This window comes from Podarcis tiliguerta (assembly GCF_965153285.1).
Source record: "Podarcis tiliguerta genome assembly, chromosome: 3".
Taxonomy (NCBI): Eukaryota; Metazoa; Chordata; class Lepidosauria; order Squamata; family Lacertidae; genus Podarcis; species Podarcis tiliguerta.
In genome coordinates this window covers 92,942,407-92,962,120 of record NC_139536.1, presented here as the reverse complement: position 1 = coordinate 92,962,120, position 19,714 = coordinate 92,942,407, and the positions used below count along the sequence as shown (strand labels likewise).

The 19,714-nt window shown below is 41.9% G+C and overlaps 2 protein-coding genes across 8 annotated transcripts in view; both read left to right on the top strand.

Annotated features, from left to right (window-relative positions):
• Nucleotides 1-1,777: 1,777 nt before the first annotated feature.
• Nucleotides 1,778-16,753, top strand: ALLC (allantoicase). 4 transcript variants are annotated; one of them, XM_083431728.1, is made up of 12 exons: nt 1,778-1,867; nt 3,725-3,862; nt 4,780-4,830; nt 6,136-6,223; nt 6,639-6,764; nt 8,109-8,188; nt 10,210-10,342; nt 11,082-11,237; nt 12,827-12,900; nt 13,251-13,359; nt 13,921-14,048; nt 15,419-16,753. In XM_083431728.1, exons 2-12 carry the CDS (start codon nt 3,773-3,775, stop codon nt 15,569-15,571), a joined length of 1,188 nt encoding a protein of 395 aa, XP_083287854.1. In that variant the 5' UTR covers nt 1,778-1,867; nt 3,725-3,772; the 3' UTR covers nt 15,572-16,753. The 4 variants fall into 4 exon arrangements, with proteins under 4 accessions (XP_083287854.1, XP_083287855.1, XP_083287856.1 ...); XM_083431729.1 differs by lacking the exon at nt 1,778-1,867 and adding an exon at nt 2,291-2,441; XM_083431730.1 differs by lacking the exon at nt 1,778-1,867 and adding an exon at nt 2,495-2,783.
• A 1,313-nt stretch (nt 16,754-18,066) lies between these two features.
• Nucleotides 18,067-19,714, top strand: part of DCDC2C (doublecortin domain containing 2C) — a 59,568-nt gene continuing 57,920 nt past the window's right edge. For all 4 annotated transcript variants that reach the window (XR_014508958.1, XM_083431672.1, XM_083431673.1 and 1 more), the window contains exon 1: nt 18,067-19,541. Coding sequence is in view for 3 of the 4 variants with exons in the window: in XM_083431672.1 (XP_083287798.1) it covers nt 19,243-19,541 (299 nt within the window). In the remaining variant the exon portion in view is untranslated. The remainder of the gene's footprint in view (nt 19,542-19,714) is intronic.

Genomic DNA, 19,714 nt, shown 5'->3' with positions numbered 1-19,714 from the left:
ATCCTGAGATATCCTGTGTCGGCATAAAAACACTTCCACTTGCGCAAGCCTGGTCTCTCTGAATTCGTTCAGCATAGGGCCCTGCTCCACCTCATTCCACACCATTCAAGTGGCAGTGGATATAATGGGCAAAGGGAGTCAGGAAAGCCCTTTTTCGTGAGAACTTATTCGTCTCTGGATTCGCCACACTGACTCCTTTGCAAGATATCGCCCTAAAACAGTTCTGGAAGACCTTTGGCAGGTTTAAAGAACTGAAGTAAAGCCAAGAGTCACCTCCAAAAAAACCATAGTTAACACTAAACTAATATTTGGAAATTAGTTTTAATATAATATAAAATAGATTTAGGAGCCCATTTGTACCCGTTACAGCAGTTCAGGAGATCTGTTGGCGCACGATAGAGAGTACCTATGCATGGCTTATTACAGAGGAGGATGCCATAAAAATAAGGATGAATTAAAGGCAAACACTCAGCAGGAAGGAGCAGAATTAAATAAGCCCATTATTATGCATAGGTGTTGCCTTGAAAAGAGGAATGAAAAAGAAATGCAATACGATAAGCTGTTTAGTTTAGCCATTTTTCATTTAAAACAGGCAGTGGAGGATATAATTGACTTAATATTTCGTATTTCATCAAGTGGTTGGATTTTGCCTTTAATGGCTCTTAGCTAGCTTCTGATGGAATTTTGTTTGTGTTAAATTTTTCATTTTATTTATTTCTGGATTTTTTTAAACATGCAATTAAATTTTATAGGCACATGTGAATAGAGAAAAGAAAATAGAAGCATGAAGGCTTCTCTTTTCATAGCTCCTGGACAATTTTTGGTTTTATGTCAGTAAAACATACCGTATTTTTCGCTCTATAAGACGCACCAGACCACAAGACACACCTAGTTTTTAGAGGAGGAAAACAAGAAAAAAAATATTTTGAATCTCAGAAGCCAAAACAGCAAGAGGGATCGCTGCACAGTGAAAGCAGCAATCCCTCTTGCTGTTCTGGCTTCTGGGATAGCTGCGCAGCCTGCATTCGCTGCATAAGACGAACACACATTTCCCCTTACTTTTTAGGAGGGAAAAAGTGAGTCTTATAGGGCAAAAAATACGGTAAGTCTCTCCCTGCCTGCCCCAGCCTTTTTTTAAAAAAAGCTGTCTGCTTTAGAGGCAAACTCTAAAAAATATATAATATAACATTAATAAATTCAAAGAACCTTGGACAAATCTTGGAAATCAAGAGGGATTGCTCGTTGCAAACAGAATGGGAGCATGCAGGGAACCATTTGCCGTGCTGAGGGTCTTAGGGCCCTGGCAACTGACCAGCTTCTGATGCTGTCAATTTGCTATTAGGAGAAAAACTACCCATGCCTCCTGTTTCAGAAGATGGGATATGTTGTGCATATATACACTCACACATTATTACTACAGGCTTTCTGCCAAGGTAAGTCCACGCTACATGAGAATGATCATCCTCTGGCTGTTGTGCTGCTAATACTGCAAAGGAGACTTTCTATTCGAGGCATGGTCCCAGGAGCAAAGTTTGTGAAGGCCAGGATCGTGGTAGAAAATATGAGTTTAAAATGTGTCACAAACACCATGCTTCGTGCAATTTGCGAGGTTAATTTAAAATACGCCGCTTAAGAAAAATATATATTTTAGATTCATAAAGAGACTGCACATTCTTTTTGTATGTTTGTTTGAGGAAGGGGGTGGGCGTTTACATTAGATCCCTTACAGAATCAATAAAGTCTAATGATTGTCTACCGGTTGTGTAACCTGCTTATCGGGGATTGTCCACCAATCCTTTTGAAACACTAGTAGTCTCTTCACAGTGCAGATTATTTACGGCTGTCGTGGACCAAAACTACTAATAGAGTAAGACTAATTGATTTCTATTCATTTCTCTTGAGATGTTATGGCAAAGATATTTTAGACTGAATTATTTAAAATTATCCACAGGAATATCCATATTTCATGTTTTCCAGTGAACTGTGAAAAGTTTCAATTCAGTATAATTTAACTATTTTGTTCCCATTTTTGCTGGTGTGCCAAGACGACACAACTTGGCTATTTTGCCTGTAATTGATTAGCATATAGTTATTAGAATATATAGCACTAGCTTTTACAACTGAAATGCCATTGCTCTGCTTTGAAGTAATTATGGTAGCGCAATTAATCACATCTTATTTGCAACCTTGTAATTAAAAACAAAAATCAGCATGGTTTTATATTAATAACTGAAGAAAAGTAATCTTTTAACGGTTTTTACAAAAAAGAAATTGCAACCTTTCAGCAGTTCCACTTGGTCAGGAGGACGTCCAAGTATATAAACATAATATGCTTGGACCTCGAAAAAAGATACTGACAAAAGACTCGTGAGTAACTCTGCAGCAGTAATAATATCTTCTCAGAAGTAAGTCCTATTGGATTCTGAGGCGCTTACTCCCAGGTAAGTGGGGTTGGGTTGCAGGCTAAACCTAGCAAACGTGGTAAATAGAGCTGGATCTTTTTAGTTCAGTAACTGGCTAAACATAAAGCAGATGGAAGGAATAAACTTGTTTCAAAATGGAGGCAAGTAGGCAATGAACTGTACAAGGATCTGTGTTGTGGATGTGGACCAGTGTTTTTATTTAACACCTATAAATGAGCTGGGGTTAAAGAGTGAACAGTGAGGTAGCCAATTTGCAAATGACACTTGATTATTCAGGTGAATACTCAAGGAAAGAGCTCCAACATAATTTCTCCAAACTGAATAACTGGGCAACAAAATGGCAAACAAGATTCAGTGCAAGTAAGTATGTAACCCTCATTAGGGGGAACGATTACCAACTTCATATATACACTGATGGGATGTAAGAAAGCTGTGAAAAAGGGAAATTCCATACTTGGGATCATTAGGAAAGGGATTAGAAATATAACTGCCAGGATCGGAAGACATTTATATATATAATCTATTGAGTTGCCAAATTGTGGAATGCTGGGCACGCATAAATTAAATATAATTGAGCTGGAAGCAGAAAAGGGCAAACCCAATGAGCAAATGTTAGAATTTCTTTCATAGGAGGAAAGCCTAAGGTGCTTGGGGCACCTTAAAAGGCAACAAATAGATGATCGTGAATAAAGTCTTAGAACATTAGGCACGGTTTTGATGAGGTAGGTAGAAAAAATACTGTTCTCCCTCTCTTCTAAACCTAGAAAGTGGGGGGGGGGGGGCACTCTGTTAAACCAGTTCACCATAAATTCAGAACTGCTGTTAAATTACAATAAATGTACAGAATTTGCTGCCACAAGATATGGCGACACAGCCCACTGGCTGAAATGGGTTTCAAAGAGGATTTAAATCCATGAGGTGAAATGATACTTCGGTTCTAATGGCCACAGCTAAAAGGGAACTGCAGAAGGCCAGCCACATGGGGCCATTCTGCATTTACCATTTATAGTGGTGTAGTTGCTGTTTGATCCAGCGTTTGTCTGCTCCTTTTGGTCACATATCGCTGTTATTAGTGAGTGAGTATGCTGCTTTCCTTTCCCCACAAATTGTGGGTTGTGCCTGTACTGAGAAAATATCCATACCTGTAGTAGCCTTGTGTTCCTCCAACCATTAAATTCTGGAGTTATTTATTTGATCACTATTATTTATTTAATCAAATTACAAGTTTGCTTTTAAGAAAGGGGGAGCTTAATGTGATAAGATGGGGATTTTTGATTTACTTTATTTCTCTTTCCTTTTAGAAGAGTAATATCTTTTAAACAAAATTCAGTGTGATCTTTTGAAGAAAGATGACCGTTCATCTCTCAGAAAAGAAGGGCAATGTTTTACCTGACTTTCTGCATCTGAATGACTTGGGATGTGAATCTGTGGGAGGGAAGGTAAATTCAAAGAAATTCACCGAAACAACAGAGGTTCATAAAAGTAGATGATGTTTAGCTTTTGTGCAGGGATTTTGAATTTATTTATTTTATAAAATCTAACTTCTAGAGATATAAAGTCATTATCCTAATTATTTATGATACCAAGACATGTTTGTCTGTTTGAAAATATTTTGGTAATAGAAACAATAGATTTCCATAATTTATTTTGATAGCATTTTAAAATAAAAGTGCTGCATAAAATATTAATTCAAAAGCAGCTCCTTCCTGCAGGGCTACAGACACAACTGCACACTTTCAAGTGTAATGTTGATGTTCTTGTGCAAATGATATCACAGGTGCACAAGTTTAAGTGTTATTGAGTGCAATAATAATAGCAGTTGAACTAGGATTTGTGTAGCCTGTTTCTCACATGCAAGGCACCCTTTGGATTTTCCTTTTGTGTTATGTGGCGTGAGCAAGCTGGTGCAATTGGATATCATCCTACAGCACCTTAAGCAATTTAAAACCATATCAAATATAGAACACGATAAGTATAATAGCAATAATAATAATAATGATAATAATAATTCGTCTGTAGCATTTGATTCATTTCAAGATATCCAATGTATCCAGCAAGCCAGTCTGGTAAAGATTAAAAAACGGAATTCACTACTCATTGAACCCCCCCCCCCGCACTAAAAGTCATTTTGAACAAATGCAGTTTTAGAGCTCACGTAAAAAACCAAGGTGAGGGCTGATAGTATGTCTCAGGGGAAGGAATTCCATAACTTGGAGGGCCATCACTGAGAAGGCCCTGTCCCTCATACCAGCCTGCCTAAACTCGAAGAGAGATTTCCAATGTCGCATGTAAAATAAAATTAGTAGTTACATGTAAATTGTAGCTGTAATTCATGCTTCTTTTTTATTTTGTAAAGGTTTTATTTGCAACGGATGACTTTTTTGCTCCTGCAGAAAATCTCTTAAAGGTAGGTATGTAGTATCTATATTGCTCTTCTTTGGATTGCGGATGTATTCTGGTGATAAAGGCCACTGCGATCCTCTGATGAAGGGTGGTGTATAAATTTAATAGATAAATAAAGGCCAATTAACTGTCTAATGCTTAAGGTAAAGGTAAAGGGACCCCTGACCATTAGGTGCAGTCGTGACCGACTCTGGGGTTGCGGCGCTCATCTCACTTTATTGGCCGAGGGAGCCGGCGTACAGTTTCCGGGTCATGTGGCCAGCATGACTAAGCCACTTCTGGCAAACCAGAGCAGCACACGGAAATGCCGTTTACCTTCCTGCCGGAGCGGTACCTATTTATCTACTTGCGCTTTGATGTGCTTTCGAACTGCTAGGTTGGCAGGAGCAGGGACCAAGCAATGGGTGCTCACCCCATCGCCGGGATTCGAACCGCCGACCTTCTGATCGGCAAAGTCCTAGGCTCTGTGGTTTAACCCACAGCGCCACCCACGTCCCTCAATGCTTAAGGTATTGCTGCACAACTGCCTTTTCCAAGCTGTGAAAAGTCTGGAGGGGGCATACACTACAGAGTTTTGTTTCCTTTGTATAAGAATAAGAATTTGGCCAATTGTGGTAGTGATAATATACAGTAGTTAGGTATTTTCAGACTCTGGCCTTGATGGCTGTACATGGAAGAGTGTCTCTTTAGGTGGTAATGGTGTGCAATGTCACCTATTTCAAATGGCCTTACATTACATGGGCTCCCCTTATAAACTAGCTCTGCTTCATTTGGGGTTGTAGCCCACTGGATTTCTGAACTGAATTCCATCCTCAATGGCACCACTATATGGTAGATGCTGTTCAAGTGCTAGGCCTTTTTCAGACTGACACCAATCTCAAGGGAATGGCCATAGGCGGCTAGCCAGCCCACTAGCCCTCCCCTTGCCCAGTTCACTTTTAATTGGGTTCATTTCACATAACAAACACAAAACCCCGAATCAAGGCATTCTGAAGCACCTACAGTGGTACCTCGGGTTACATACGCTTCAGGTTACATACGCTTCAGGTTACAGACTCCACTAACCCAGAAATATTACCTCAGGTTAATAACTTTGCTTCAGGATGAGAACAGAAATCGCGCAGCAGCAGTGCAGGAGGCCCCATTAGCTAAAGTTAAGAACAGACCTTCAGAACGAATTAAGTTCTTAACACGAGGTACTACTGTACTATAAACATATAGGTTTGTACTTCTGTCAGCTTTAAACCTTATTATAATGAAGGGCATAACGCAAGCACTACCTTGATCTTTTTTATATTTGTTTGCTTAGAAACAAAGACCAGCATATCATGCAGACCTATTCACCGAGTTTGGAAAGTGGAGGGATGGATGGGAAACCAGGAGGAAGCGCATTCCAGGTAAAACAGCTGAACCAACATTTACCGTATTTTTTGCTCTATAAGACTCACTTTTTCCCTCCTAAAAAGTAAGGGGAAATGTGTGTGCTATCCCAGAAGCCAGAACAGCAAGAGGGATCACTGCTTTCACTGCGTAGCAATCCCTCTTGCTGTTCTGGCTTCTGAGATTCAGAATATATTTTTTCTGGCTTTCCTCCTCCAAAAACTGGTGCGTCTTGTGGTCTGGTGCGTCTTATAGAGCAAAAAATACGGTATTTATTTTTAGAAGACTTTTCTTTTCTGAGAGAATTTCTGAGATTATGGCGAAAGGTGGGTAAGGAATCTTATAAATAAATAGGATGGAAAAATTCCTAAATCTACATATATTAACTTTGGTTGGGTGTTGCATTTTAAAGGTTCTTCCTTTGCCTCTTAGGTCATGATTGGTGCCTCATTCAACTGGGGGTGCCAGGTACGATTTATGGGTTTGAGGCAGACACATCTTACTTTGCTGGAAACTGCGCTCCTCAGATATCAATCCAAGCTGCTTGCTTGAAGCCAGGTAACTTAAGATCTCAAGAACTTTGTAGAGGTTCTGATGATGCTGTATTAAAACATGGAAAGGTGACAGGAAAGGGATCCTAGCGGGAGCAACACCAGGAGAACAGTCACGTTGCCTGAAACCCAGTGGGAGATGAGCATCATTGAGAGATACCATACTTTTCTTCAAGGCCTAGGGCCATAGTTGTCAACTTTCAGATTTGAAAATAAGGGATCAGCAGCCTCACCTGTCCCGGGGACAGTATACAGGAAATCTAACAATCCAGGATAGCAGCGGGAAGCAGTGGAAAACGGCGCTGGAATAAGGGAATTTCCCGCAAAAAAGGGGAAGGTTGATAGCTATGCCTAGGGCTAGAGCAGGCATAGGTAAACTCGGCCCTCCAGATGTTTTGGGACTACAACTCCCATGATCCCTAGCTGACAGGACCAGTGGTCAGGGATGATGGGAATTGTAGTCCCAAAACATCTGGAGGGCCGAGTTTGCCTATGCTTGGGCTAGAGGTTACGAAAAGTCATGGAGGGGGCAAGGAAAGCCAAACATGGACCCTCAGCAGGAGGGATTGGCTATTGGGAAAGTGTGAAGGAGACTTTTTCAGGTTTAGCTGCCAGGCACAGGATATCTAGGGGCTAATACAGGCACTGGAGATCAAAAAGCCATAGTAATGTTTCACCATTCATGACTGCTTGTTTCTAATCTTCTATGTGGATGGTTACTGGCACAGAGCTATGCAGACTATAAATGAACAGCAAGGGTACCCAGATACCTCAGTTGGTAGAGCATGAGATTCTTAATCTCAGAGTTGTGGGTTCGAGCACCACGTTGGTCAAAAAGATTTCTGCATTGCAGGGGGTTGGACTGGATGGTCTCTTCCCACCGTACAATTCTACGATTCAATGTCTGAAATGGCACATATGTGATTAGGATTGTGTGTACTGATTATGACGCATTCATCCCACATGCTGCTACACTGTGCTAATCCCAACCTCATCTGTATCACAGGGACATCCTGACAGAAGCTTTCTTTATCCCAACAGTATCAATGTAGTAAACGGCAGTGGTCGTGTTGGCAATGATGGAAGCGGGTCTTGTCTCTCACAATATCAGCAGCTTTTCATTTTTTATGTTTCTGCACGTGGTTTCAAAGTCATGTTTAGTCTGCTCTTTAGACTTCCCAAAGGACCCCCTCCCCCTTAGCCCTACTGTAGATATCCTTTTGCTAATATAATATTTTACGAGAAAAATAGTGAATCTAAACAATTAGCTTTTCGGAAGTGGATGTGGAAGAGGTTTTGATTATGCCCATATTATCTACTTAAATTTCTGTTGGGCATATTGTCTTTGCAGAGGAGGTACCAGCGCTGCCAGCAAGAGGGAACAGAATAGGCACAGCTGCTTCGGATGAAGAGCTGAGGATTGTCAAGGAGGTAACTGGGATGCCTGTGTAGGAAAAGCACCAGATAACACTGAGTTATTGCGCTGAAATTGCTGTGTTTTATCAAAATGTTAAGGCACATTGTTTTAGACTACCTTCACCACCTATTAGTGTAGAGCGGTACCTATTTATCTACTTGCACTGGCGTGCTTTCGAACAGCTAGGTTGGCAGGAGCAGGGACCGAGCAACGGGAGCTTACCCTGTCACAGGAATTCGAACCGCTGACCTTCTGATCGGCAAGCCCTATGCTCAGTGGTTTAGACCACAGCGCCACCTGCGTCCCAATGAAATTGCCTCTTGACATCTGCAAAATATGAAGGTGGGGAAAGGGGATAGGCTGCACGATGTAGGTGCCACATATAGGGAGTGACTAGCAGCAACCAATGGGGATAAAGGCCTATTATGCTTCTGAACTCTATACTATCTTCTGCTTCTCTGAACCATCTCGCAAATATCCCCTCTTTCTCAATTTATTTACCCACAGCTGTCTCTGCAGCCCCAATCTCTAAAGCCTACTTTACAAATAATGATAAGGAATGAGTTGTTAAACCACAAGTTAACTATGAGTTATCCCAGACCACCAAACAAGCCATGGCTTGTTTCTCCAAAGAGAGCCAGCGTGGTGTAGTGGTTAAGAGTGGTAGACTCATAATCCGGTGAACTGGGTTCGCGTCTCTGCTCCTCCACATGCAGCTGCTGGGTGACCTTGGGCAAGTCACACTTTTCTGAAGTCTCTCAGCCCCACTCACCTCACAGAGTGTTTGTTGTGGGGGAGGAAGAGAAATGAGAATGTTAGCCGCTTTGAGACTCCTTCGGGTAGTGATAAAGCAGGATATCAAATCCAAAATCCTCCTCCTCCTCCTCCTCTTCTTCTTCATGGCTTGTTTCTCCAAAGTTTGGGTTGTTTTCTAGCTGCTCTTGCCTCATGCCTCATGGCTTTTATAATTCAGTGAGCGCCTGGGGTGCCAAACAAGCCAAGGTTAAGGAAGGGTGATGGGTTCATACATATCACCAAACCATAGTTAAAACAAACCAAAGTTAGTAAGCTACCAACAAACCATAGATTCAGAATGTGCTTTGTTGGCAGTAAACAAACCATTGTTAAAGTTGCTGGCCTGGGTTCATACATAACACTATGCCATTTTTTAAATTAATGCAACATTTGTAAAGAAGAATATACAAGAGTTTGTGATAGGGTATAAGCCTATGTGCATACAATTGTTGTATGTGCAAAGGCTCTTCTTCAGTCTGTGGATATCAGGGGTGGGGCTAACAGAGAGAGCAATGCAGGGGAGTCCAGGAACATTTCTCACTATGCACAGAATAAATACATAAAACAGAGCATGTAAATTGTGATGAAAACATTCTCCTATTACCACTCCTGCTTTTGATGCACTTAGGTAGACCTTAGATATTTCTATACTTGAGAAAGGGCTATAAACAACGGGTATTTGGAATTTCCCTGGAGTAAACAAGTAAACAGGATGGGGAGAAGTGGCCTACGAGGCTGTGCTATGAATGGCTGGTTTACCAGATCACACCTATCTACAAGTTTGTTACATTAGTCACTCACTAAGCTTGCTCGAAAGCACATCAAAGTGCAAGTAGATAAATAGGTACTGCTCCAGCGGGAAGGTAAACGGTGTTTCCGTGCGCTGCTCTGGTTCGCCAGAAGTGGCTTAGTCATGCTGGCCACATGACCCAGAAGCTGTATGCCGGCTCCCTCGGCCAGTAAAGTGAGATGAGCACCGCAACCCCAGAGTCAGCCACGACTGGACCTAATGGTCAGGGGTCCCTTTACCTTTAAGCTTGCATTAAAGACGCCAATTTTAGTGGCACTGTACATTTCAAAAGTTTTACATCTGAGTTACGTAAGCACCCTAAATATTTTAAAGGTAGTCTTGTTATGGGCGTGGGGCCACCTCTATACCAGCTCAGGTGTATTAAAAAGAAATCTAAGTAAAGTTATCATTTCCTTGAAAGTTAACCAGCTAATGAATATTTATTTTTAGATGAGGTCAGATGAATGGACTTCCTTAGTTCCCATCTCAAAGATAAAATCAGGAAACCTTGAGGCTGCCCGCAACTATTTTGTGGCAACTTCGAAGCAAAAATGGACACACTTAAGACTCAACATATATCCAGGTAAGATCCCTATCAGAGCAAATGAACCTGTAATAATAATAATAATAATAATAATTTATTATTTATACCCCGCCCATCTGGCTGGGTTTCCCCAGCCACTCTGGGCGGCTTCCAAAAGAATAATAAAATACTGTGATACATCAAACATTAAAAGCTTCCCTAAACAGGGCTGCCTTCAGATGTCTTCTAAAAGTCTGGTAGTTGTTGTTCTCTTTGACATCTCATGGGAGGGTGTTCCACAGGGCGGGTGCCACTACCGAGAAGGCCCTCTGCCTGGTTCCCTGTAACTTGGCTTCTCGCAGTGAGGGAACCGCCAGAAGGCTCTCGGTGCTGGACCTCAGTGTTCGGGTAGAGCGATGGGGGTGGAGACGCTCCTTCAGGTATACTGGACCGAGGCCTGTGACCCTCCAGATGTTGCTGTCAGTTATCCCTGACTATTAGCCATGCTGGCTGGTACTGGTGGGTGTTGGAAGACAATGAACATCTGGAGAACCACAGCGATGAAGCTGTACCACAGCTGTATATGTAACACCATTTGCTCACATTCTTTCCTTGTTATTTCTGCCTCTCCCTTAACAATAATCATAGCATATATTAAGTTATATCCGCCGTATATTATTGTAAAATGTAACTACTAAAAAATATAGAAATGTGCATATGCATTATTTTCTCTAATCAAAATATGTGCATCCTTTTCTTCTGGCATGAAACCAGAATTAAAACACTTTCCCCCTCCCAGATGGTGGAATTGCACGTTTAAAAGTGTACGGTACAATGCAGAGAGAATGGCCACTCTCTGGCCTGAACCAATTGAGTGATTTGGTGGCAATGGTGAACGGAGGTGTCTGTGTTGGATACAGTGATGCTCAGTTAGGCCATCCTGGGAATATTTTAGGTAAGAATCACACCAGGCTTTGTTTATAGCCATTGATTTGGTTTCATGTAATGCAGTCTGAACGTGATGTTTTCGTGAAATTAAGCTGTCAACTTTTTAGCGAACCGCTAAACAATCCCTCACAATTGTTGTTTATGGGAATAATCCATGCAATACTATGCCGATTAATGGCACTTATGCTCAGTAAACCCAAGTGAAATAAACAGGCACGGTGCAAGCAGTAGGGTTTGGTGAATTCCATTCTGTTTTAGCTGAGAGTCCAATGACAGTGGTTAAGCATGATATTTTGCCCAGCTGAAAGTAGTTTCTCCAGTTTATAGGTACAGTAGATGAATGGGCAGAGCAAGGCAGAGAATTTTGGATATAATTTTTCAGATATATTTTTTCACACTCCTCATTTCCTCTAGCATCAGGAAATTGCAGTGGGTTGTGGTTCACACATTCAGCTTCCTTCTGAGGAGAATGTAATTTGTGGTATTTCTTTTTTCCAAGACTTATTACAAAGCAGGGGAACAGAGAACCACTAGTCTTTAACACAGTACAGTGGTACCTTGGGTTACATATGCTTCAGGTTACATACGCTTCAGGTTACAGACTCCGCTAACCCAGAAATAGTGCTTCAGGTTAAGAACGTTGCTTCAGGATGAGAACAGAAATCGTGCTGCGGTGGCGCGGCAGCAGCAGGAGGCCCCATTAGCTAAAGCGGTGCTTCAGGTTAAGAACAGTTTCAGGTTAAGAACGGACCTCCGGAAGGAATTAAGTACTTAACCCGAGGTACCACTGTATTGGTTCCCCTAAACAGCCTGTTCTTGGATTCCTCTTGTTTCCCACGACTGCTTTTTGCCTGGCAGTTATAAATCTTCAGACTCCTTTGCTATTTATAGTAGAATTCCAAACACATGGTCATAGAAAATGAAGGGAAAAAATATATATATATAAAGGAACAGAGTAAAAATCATGTCTAGATGAAGGATTTGTATTAGAAAGACCCAGCTAAATAAGGTATTTATATCTATCTGCAATATGGATGAAAATCAAATGTGATCTGCCACGAACACTAAATTCTGGGTTGCAATATTTAGTTATTGAATTAGTTTGATTAATTAATTGAAAATGGTTTTGTCAGCTACAAACATCCCTCTTATTAATTAGGGAACCCATAAGTACAGGAATGTGCTTAGTGAAAATTTTGACATCCTTGTATTTGAACAGCAGGTCGATATGCCATATCAGAAACTCATTTTGAAACGTCACTCGAATTAATGTTTAATATACACAAGTCCAAATCCCTATTGGGTATGCAGAACTAATTGTGTGGTTCTTTGGAACCTGGCTAAAACATTTTCCCCCTTGGAAACTGTTGTTTTATTGTGAAAGATATTTAATTAAAAAATCATCATTAAGTGACCAATTACAATATTTACAGTTAATTAGCTGAGGTTTATCTCATCAATAGATAGCCCTACTAAGTTCAGAAAAAAAGCACTTTAGAACATATAAAACTAAGGAATAAGGTGATTCATAGTTAAGACTTTTGAGTTATTCTCTCTATATAGTGTCTCTATTCTTTTGTTTTGGTGACGGGTTAGGACCCGGAAGAGCAAAGTCCATGAAAGATGGATGGGAAACAAGCAGAAATCTGCAAAGGCCACCCATTTTAAAGGTAAGAAACAAATTATTTATAACAACTCCTATCCAATTCCTAAACATAATTCATACACAGAAGAACACTGATCTTTAGAAGCTGCAATGAATGTAAGATTTTCAGTATTCTTCAGCTATTTCCTGTCATTAAAGTGTTTTATTGATCTTTATGATGCTTCCCATAACAACGAACACACACAACAGTATATTGAAACAATACGTTTCCAGACAAAATGCAGTTTTTTGAGCGAAGGAGATAACATTGAAACTGCTGCGTATTGGGATCCCCCACAAATGGATATTAATATACGAGTGGATCACGAGGGGGAATCAACCACTTGAAAAAAAAAGTCTTCCTTTTAATTCCAGCTTGGTGACAAAGGAATCTTATTTGTACCAGGAAGTGAATGGGCAGTCTTTCGATTGGGACATTCAGGTGTTATAACGCACATAGAAATAGACACCAGTCACTTTAAAGGTACAAATTTCTTGTTATGTTAGTCTTATGTCAAACCCTCTTTACCTAGATAACTCTGTGAAAAGTTTACTACTCTTCAATGTGTTTCCAAAGATTTTGGTCCAAATAGATAGATAGATATGGAAGATTTTGTTAAAATTCAGCAGATTTTGTTATATTAAATCGAGCATAATGAATGTTTTAAAAATTTGTCCCTCCTTTCAAGCTGTAACAATTAGGCAGATGTTTTAAGAAGCAGACTGTGGTGGGTAATATTCATATTTCACCTTTGAAAATGCCACAGGGTATTACTATATAATCTGTGCAGTATGATCCTCAGCATGTTTATTTGGGGGAGGGGGGACCCTCTTATCACTGAATTCAGTGGAGTTTTACCTCAGCAAGTGTGCAAAGGGTTCCAACCTTAAAATGCAACCATATATCTCTTTACTCAGAAGTAATACTTACTGAGTTGAATGGGACTTCTTCCTGGGTAAGTGTATATAAGATTGCAGCCCTAATTTATTTGGAAGGAACTATTAGTATATCACATTCAATTATTTTATTATATTTTACTATTAGGAAACTTTCCAGATACATTTAAACTTGAGGCCTGCATTCTGAGTACAGAAGAAGAAAATGAATATAATGCACAGAAGTGGACTTTGAAGCAAGGTCCAAAATGGAACACGCTGGTACCTGCAACAAAGGTCAGCTATGAATCTCTAGATAATAATAATATAATAATAATAATTTATTATTTGTACCCCGCCCATCTGGCTGGGCCTCCCCAGCCACTCTGGGCGGCTTCCATAGAAACAAAAATACAGTAAAATATCACAGATTAAAAACTTCCCTGAACAGGGCTGCCTTAAGATGTCTTCTAAATGTCAGGTAGTTGTTTATCGCTTTGGCATCTGATAGGAGGGTGTTCCACAGGGCGGGCGCCACTACCGAGAAGGCCCTCTGCCTGGTTCCCTGTAGCTTTGCTTCTCGCAATGAGGGAACTGCCAGAAGGCCCTCGGCACTGGACCTCAGCGTCTGGGCAGAACGATGGGGGGTGGAGACGCTCCTTCAGGTATACTAGATCAACTGAATATGAATATATCTGTATTATGGGTGGGAAGCACTTTACAAAAAGCAATACGAGTTCCAGAAAAACAAAAACCACAAACATACAACACCCACAAAGCGTGTTCTCCTTCATGGAGAGCACGTATTGCAGTTGGGTCTAACAGGGACCTCTTGGTTGCTGGGCGGACCACCATTTGGATGGCAATGACTGTGATTGGGCCAATTTGGGTTGTTGGGGGGATTTTGATGCTACCATTTAGAGGGTTGGCCCGAAGGTTATGTGTTCTTGGCATGTAGCCTTTTTCAGTCTCTTTTGCTGCGTGCATCGCCCGCCCACCCTCCCTAATTTAGGGTTGTTGCGTTTGACATTGCTATGCCTGTCATGGGGTCGTCTGCTTTTGGGGCAGGGGCCCGGTAGGAATTTTGTCCATTTGGCAGACTGGCTGGTGCTATTTGGTCTTTGCCTACTGCGTAGCAAATCGTCACAACTCGTAAGGTTGCGGTTAGGAATTGGTTAATTTTTGGTTGGTGGAGGGGATGTGGTTGGCAGTGCCTGCCCCTCCAATGCTGCTGCTGCAAGGGAATTCCGTTAAAGGAATCGAGGGGATTGCCATGCTTTCATCCAAATCCCTAGTCTGGGGTTTGGGCCGCCCAAGCCCCTGAGAGCATGAGGGGAGAGGTGAGGGTCTGGTGCCCGGCTCCATTTTCTCCCCAATATTGTTTTCTCTTACTGGCCTTCTCTGGAATCTGGAAGTCAGTTCTGTCCCTGGACGGGGACAGATAGTCGGAACCAATGCCTACACAACCACTCACATTTATGTATTTTAATAAAGTTGTGGCCAAAATTATGCCAAAAAACCTTAAACAAAAATTTTGTGTGAATTGTGATTTATTAAGGGGGTGGCTTGGGGACCTCGACACACAAGTAGACAAAAAGTATAAGATTGGAATGAGAATCTTTTCTGCAACTACTATTGCCAAATTTATTGTGTTCTTTCTCCCCCAGCTTAAACCTCATACGAGACATTTTTTTGATGGTACTGCCATAAAGATGCTGGATGTGTTTACTCATGTGAAACTTACTTTTGCTCCTGATGGAGGTGTAAGTAGGATGCGTCTCTGGGGATTTCCACGGGCCTTGCCAGACACGAGGAAGTAAAAACATTCTCAGGAAAAAAGGCTCTGCAGAATTTCACTCATGGTTAATACAAGCCTGAATACAATTCATCTATCTGCATTCACTGAATTATACAGTTTTCCACATCATTGGTTCAAATGCAACAATTTGTTACGGTTGTACAATAACATCATTTCTCTAGCTGAATGAATAATTTACATATATATTTGCTAACAGGTTATCGGATTTGGAGAATGGTATTATTTATTAAACAATGTTAAGAGGCAATGAATGCAGCTCTCGAACAGATAGAGCACATAAGGTAGAAAGGTTTTGTTTTTGTTTTTTAAAGCGCAGTTACATATCGAGCCGGTTATATTGTTTAGAGTGTTGGACTAGGATTTGTGAGACCCGGATTCGAATCTCCACACAGCCATGAAACCTACAGGTTGACCCTGGGCCAGTCAAATACTCTTAGTTTCTTGCCTCGCAGGGTTGTTGTGAGGATAAAACAGGGAAGCTGCAGAACTGCATTTGCCACTTTGAGCTCCTTAGGTGAAAGGTGGGATATTAATGTAATAATAAATAACCAGGACTGACCCAAGGCAGTCTGCTGCCTGATGTGTGGCACTGCAAAAGGCATCCCCTGCCCTGTCAATGTCAATAGTACGCAAAGCAGAAAATCGCACTTCTCCCCTCCCTGGCAGTAAGAATGAAATTTAAAAAACTAAGAATTTAATGGCACCCAAAATCAGCTACCTGAGGTTTCCCCCTCATTCTGCCTTGTGTGAGGACCAGCCCTATTCATTAAAAATAAAATAAAATCCTATGTGTAATCTAATTTTCAGTTTTGCTTACATTAGTCCGGAATATCCAAAATATGTCCTCATATATGATGCCATTTATCACAGCCTTATTCTGTGTTAACTTGGAAGTCATTCCTGCTTGATTTGATTGAAGAATTTGAGCAAGTGTGCTTAGGATTGCAACGTTAAGTGATGCTGATCACAAATAGCTGTGAGATTCTGGAACTATTAATTATCAAAACAGAAAGCAAAACTGTATTGAACATCTGTGCAAGAATATGCTTCAGTATGTTTGAAGATTGTGTGCTAAGAATCAATCTTGCATTATTATTATTTTTTTGCTTAGATAGCTGTGCCTATCTTTTCCTTTTGCCATCTAAAATTGAATTATGTTATAATAAAAGAATACTTACCCTTCCTGGTTCGTACATTGTATACTTTATATTCTGTGCTTCCATCTTTTTCTATTGACCCAAATTTATTTAACTTTTGTTGGTACTTCTGGTTGTTTGTTTGTTTTGTTTTGGAGAGAGTGTGCTTTTCAGGTGTTGGGAAACACCACCAAGCTAGCAGATCTCCTACTCAATCATCTTTCTTTGTGGTTAACTTTGCCCCAGACATGGGTAGGCAAACTAAGGCCTGGGAGCCAGACCCGGCCCAATCACCTTCTAAATCCAGCCTGCGGATGGTCCGGGAATCAGCGTGTTTTTACATGAGTAGAATGTGTCCTTTTATTTAAAATGCATCTCTGGGTTATTTGTGGGGCATATGAATTTGTTCACCCCCCCATATAGTCCGGCCCCCCACAAGGTCTGAGGGACAGTGGACCGGCCCCTGCTGAAAAAGTTTGCTGACCCGAGCTAAAACAACGGCGGCAGTTGGGAAAAAGGATGTATAACACCCCTGCCCCATTTCTAGTAAGAATAAATGAAAAGATTTGATGAAATAGGCCTGCTTCTCTGAGTGAATGGGAGAATAACGCCCCTTTTTAGAGCCAAGTCACATGTAATAATAAAATTAATATATTAAAAAAAACATGGTTAGATACTCAGGGTGGTATTGAACTGGGTTTGATTTAAGAGTAGACCCAATGAAATTAATAAATAGGACTAAGCTTGGCCCACTCTGGGTAAAACAGAGTTGAATCCCACCCACGGTGAAATCCTATGCACGTTTACACAGAAGCATATCTCCATTGGGGCTTCCTCCCAGAGTTATTGGAAGATGCAGTCAGGGCTGGATTTAGGTTTGATAAGCTACTGAAGCTGATGGGGCCCTTTATATGTCCAGCTGTCTTTTGCCAACAACAAATTGTCGCTGTTTTTTGTGTTGAATATATGCTATATGGTAATTTATGGACCTAATAGGTATCTAAAGCCATTTGCCACTGTTGCTGTATGTAGGTTTTATTTTATTTGTTTTTTATCTTATATTTTGGAAATGTACATCCAGATTTTTTTTCCCTTTAATTTTTTTGGGGGTCCCCCAAGAGAGTGGGGCCCTAAACTATAGCTTGTTTAGCTATACATTTAGCTCATGCGGCTATCGAAACAAACAAACAAAAAATTATTCCAGTAGCACCTTAGAGACCAACTAAGTTTCTTATTGGTATGAGCTTTCATGTGCATGCACACTTCTTCAGATACGGCTATGCTCGTTTACCTAGGAGTCAGCCTCAATGAACACGATTTGGCATTGAAATGGGAGGCTTAAAAAAGTATCCCTCTCTCACACGCCCTGAGCCGGCCTCCCCTTCCAATATCTTGCTTTCCAAACGATCAGGTCCCAGCTGATGCTTGCAAAAGAAAAAAAAGGGCGGAAGATCTGTTTCCTCCTTATTTTGAAATGCGCTCCCTTTCCCACAAGTGCATTTGCGTTGCTTTGAGAGATCTGCTGAAGGCTGTGAAGATTTAGCAGGGCTGGCTCGTCGGTTCTTTTCTCGGTTCTATCAACGAAGGCGGGAAACAGACAACCTGGGTTTTGTTTTGTTTGCATCAAGGAGAGGGCATAGCAATCAGCCTAGGCGGGGCGCCAGGCGGCAATTGATCTGTGTTGTGTGGGGAAAAGAATCAGGAGAAGGAGAGGGGATAACTTTGCACCCCCAGAAGAGGAGGGGTGCGTAGTTGCAACTCTCCGAGGAGACAGCAATGAGGAGGAAGAGGAAGGCGCTGCGGGGGTTTTCACCCTTTTATTTTAAACTGGATATGAAGCGCGCGGTGAGTGAGGACTTCTAGATAATGGAGAAACTCCCGAGGAACGGGAGAGTCCTTGGTTTGAGGGAAGCTGGTCGTTGCTGCTGCATGTGGCCATTTTCCTTGACCCATAATAAGTGGGGCAGGCGGGTCACTCGGTTGGCTCCAAAGGAAAGCCGCCGTGCCAGGAGGCGCGCGCCCGCACAAGTCTCGCGCTTCCCGCCTTCCAAGGCTTCGGGATCGCGCGCAGCCCTCAGGGCGCGCCTGGGAATCCCTTTGCAGCCTGAGCCACCTCCCTCTCCCAATGCGTTTCCAGGGAAACCCTTGTGGAGACCTATTTTGTTGGCTGAGGGCTGCAGTCACAATCCTGCCACACACATGGCGTGATGTCAGGCTTTTATGTATTGGGGGTGTGAGGCTCAGGTGGGAGAGAGAGACACACACAAAGTTGCCCCCTGGAAGACTTTGGGGTGGGGCTAGGGTGGGGTGGGGGTGTCCCCACTTTGGTGCCACTATGAAGTAGTTGGTTAGAGGTCTGAACAGGAGCAGACACCTCCTCTTCTCTGCCTCTGCTTTGGGGTGTATGGGAGGGGTCCTGGATTTGTTTTTTGGGGGTTTCCTTTCTTTTTTAAATGCACTGCTGTATATTTTATGTCCTTCCCCAAACGCCACTCCTCCCCAGCCCTCACTGTCTGTCTGAACTGGTGACTTCAGTATGGTGGGAGCGACTCGAACTCGAGCCGTCTATAGCTTGACAGACGCCACCCCTGCCCGGACGATTTGGGTGTACCGTAATGGCGACCCCTTCTATTTGGGAAGGAAGTTTGTGATCAACCACCGCTATGTGCCTAACTTCGAAGCCTTCATGATACAACTCAACGAAGGCGTGGCCACACCCTTTGGGGTGAGGAACATATACACACCCCGCCAAGGGCATTCGGTTCTGGACCTGACTGACATTGAGCAAGGAGGCAGATACGTGGTTGCCGGCAGGGAAAGGTTTAGGAAACTGAAGTAAGTATGAAGAGGTTTGAACGGAGGCTATCAGGAACAATTTGGGTGATGCAGATCCTGTAGTCTAGTGTATCAAAATGCGCAGGAACTTGAGATTTCTCTTCAATTGGAAACCGGAGTGGCTTTCCAAGACATGCATATTGTAGAGAATTTTCAGATGTTAGTCTTGCATA

What these genes read in the sequence shown, in the direction of transcription:
- ALLC (XM_083431728.1), top strand. Translation starts at nt 3,773, where the DNA reads ATGACCGTTCATCTCTCAGAAAAGAAGGGCAATGTTTTACCTGACTTT. An exon ending in CAGGAGGAAGCGCATTCCAG is followed by an intron (nt 6,224 to 6,638) that starts GTAAAACAGCTG and finishes TTTGCCTCTTAG; the next exon opens with GTCATGATTGGTGCCTCATT. An exon ending in AGCTGCTTGCTTGAAGCCAG is followed by an intron (nt 6,765 to 8,108) that starts GTAACTTAAGAT and finishes TTGTCTTTGCAG; the next exon opens with AGGAGGTACCAGCGCTGCCA.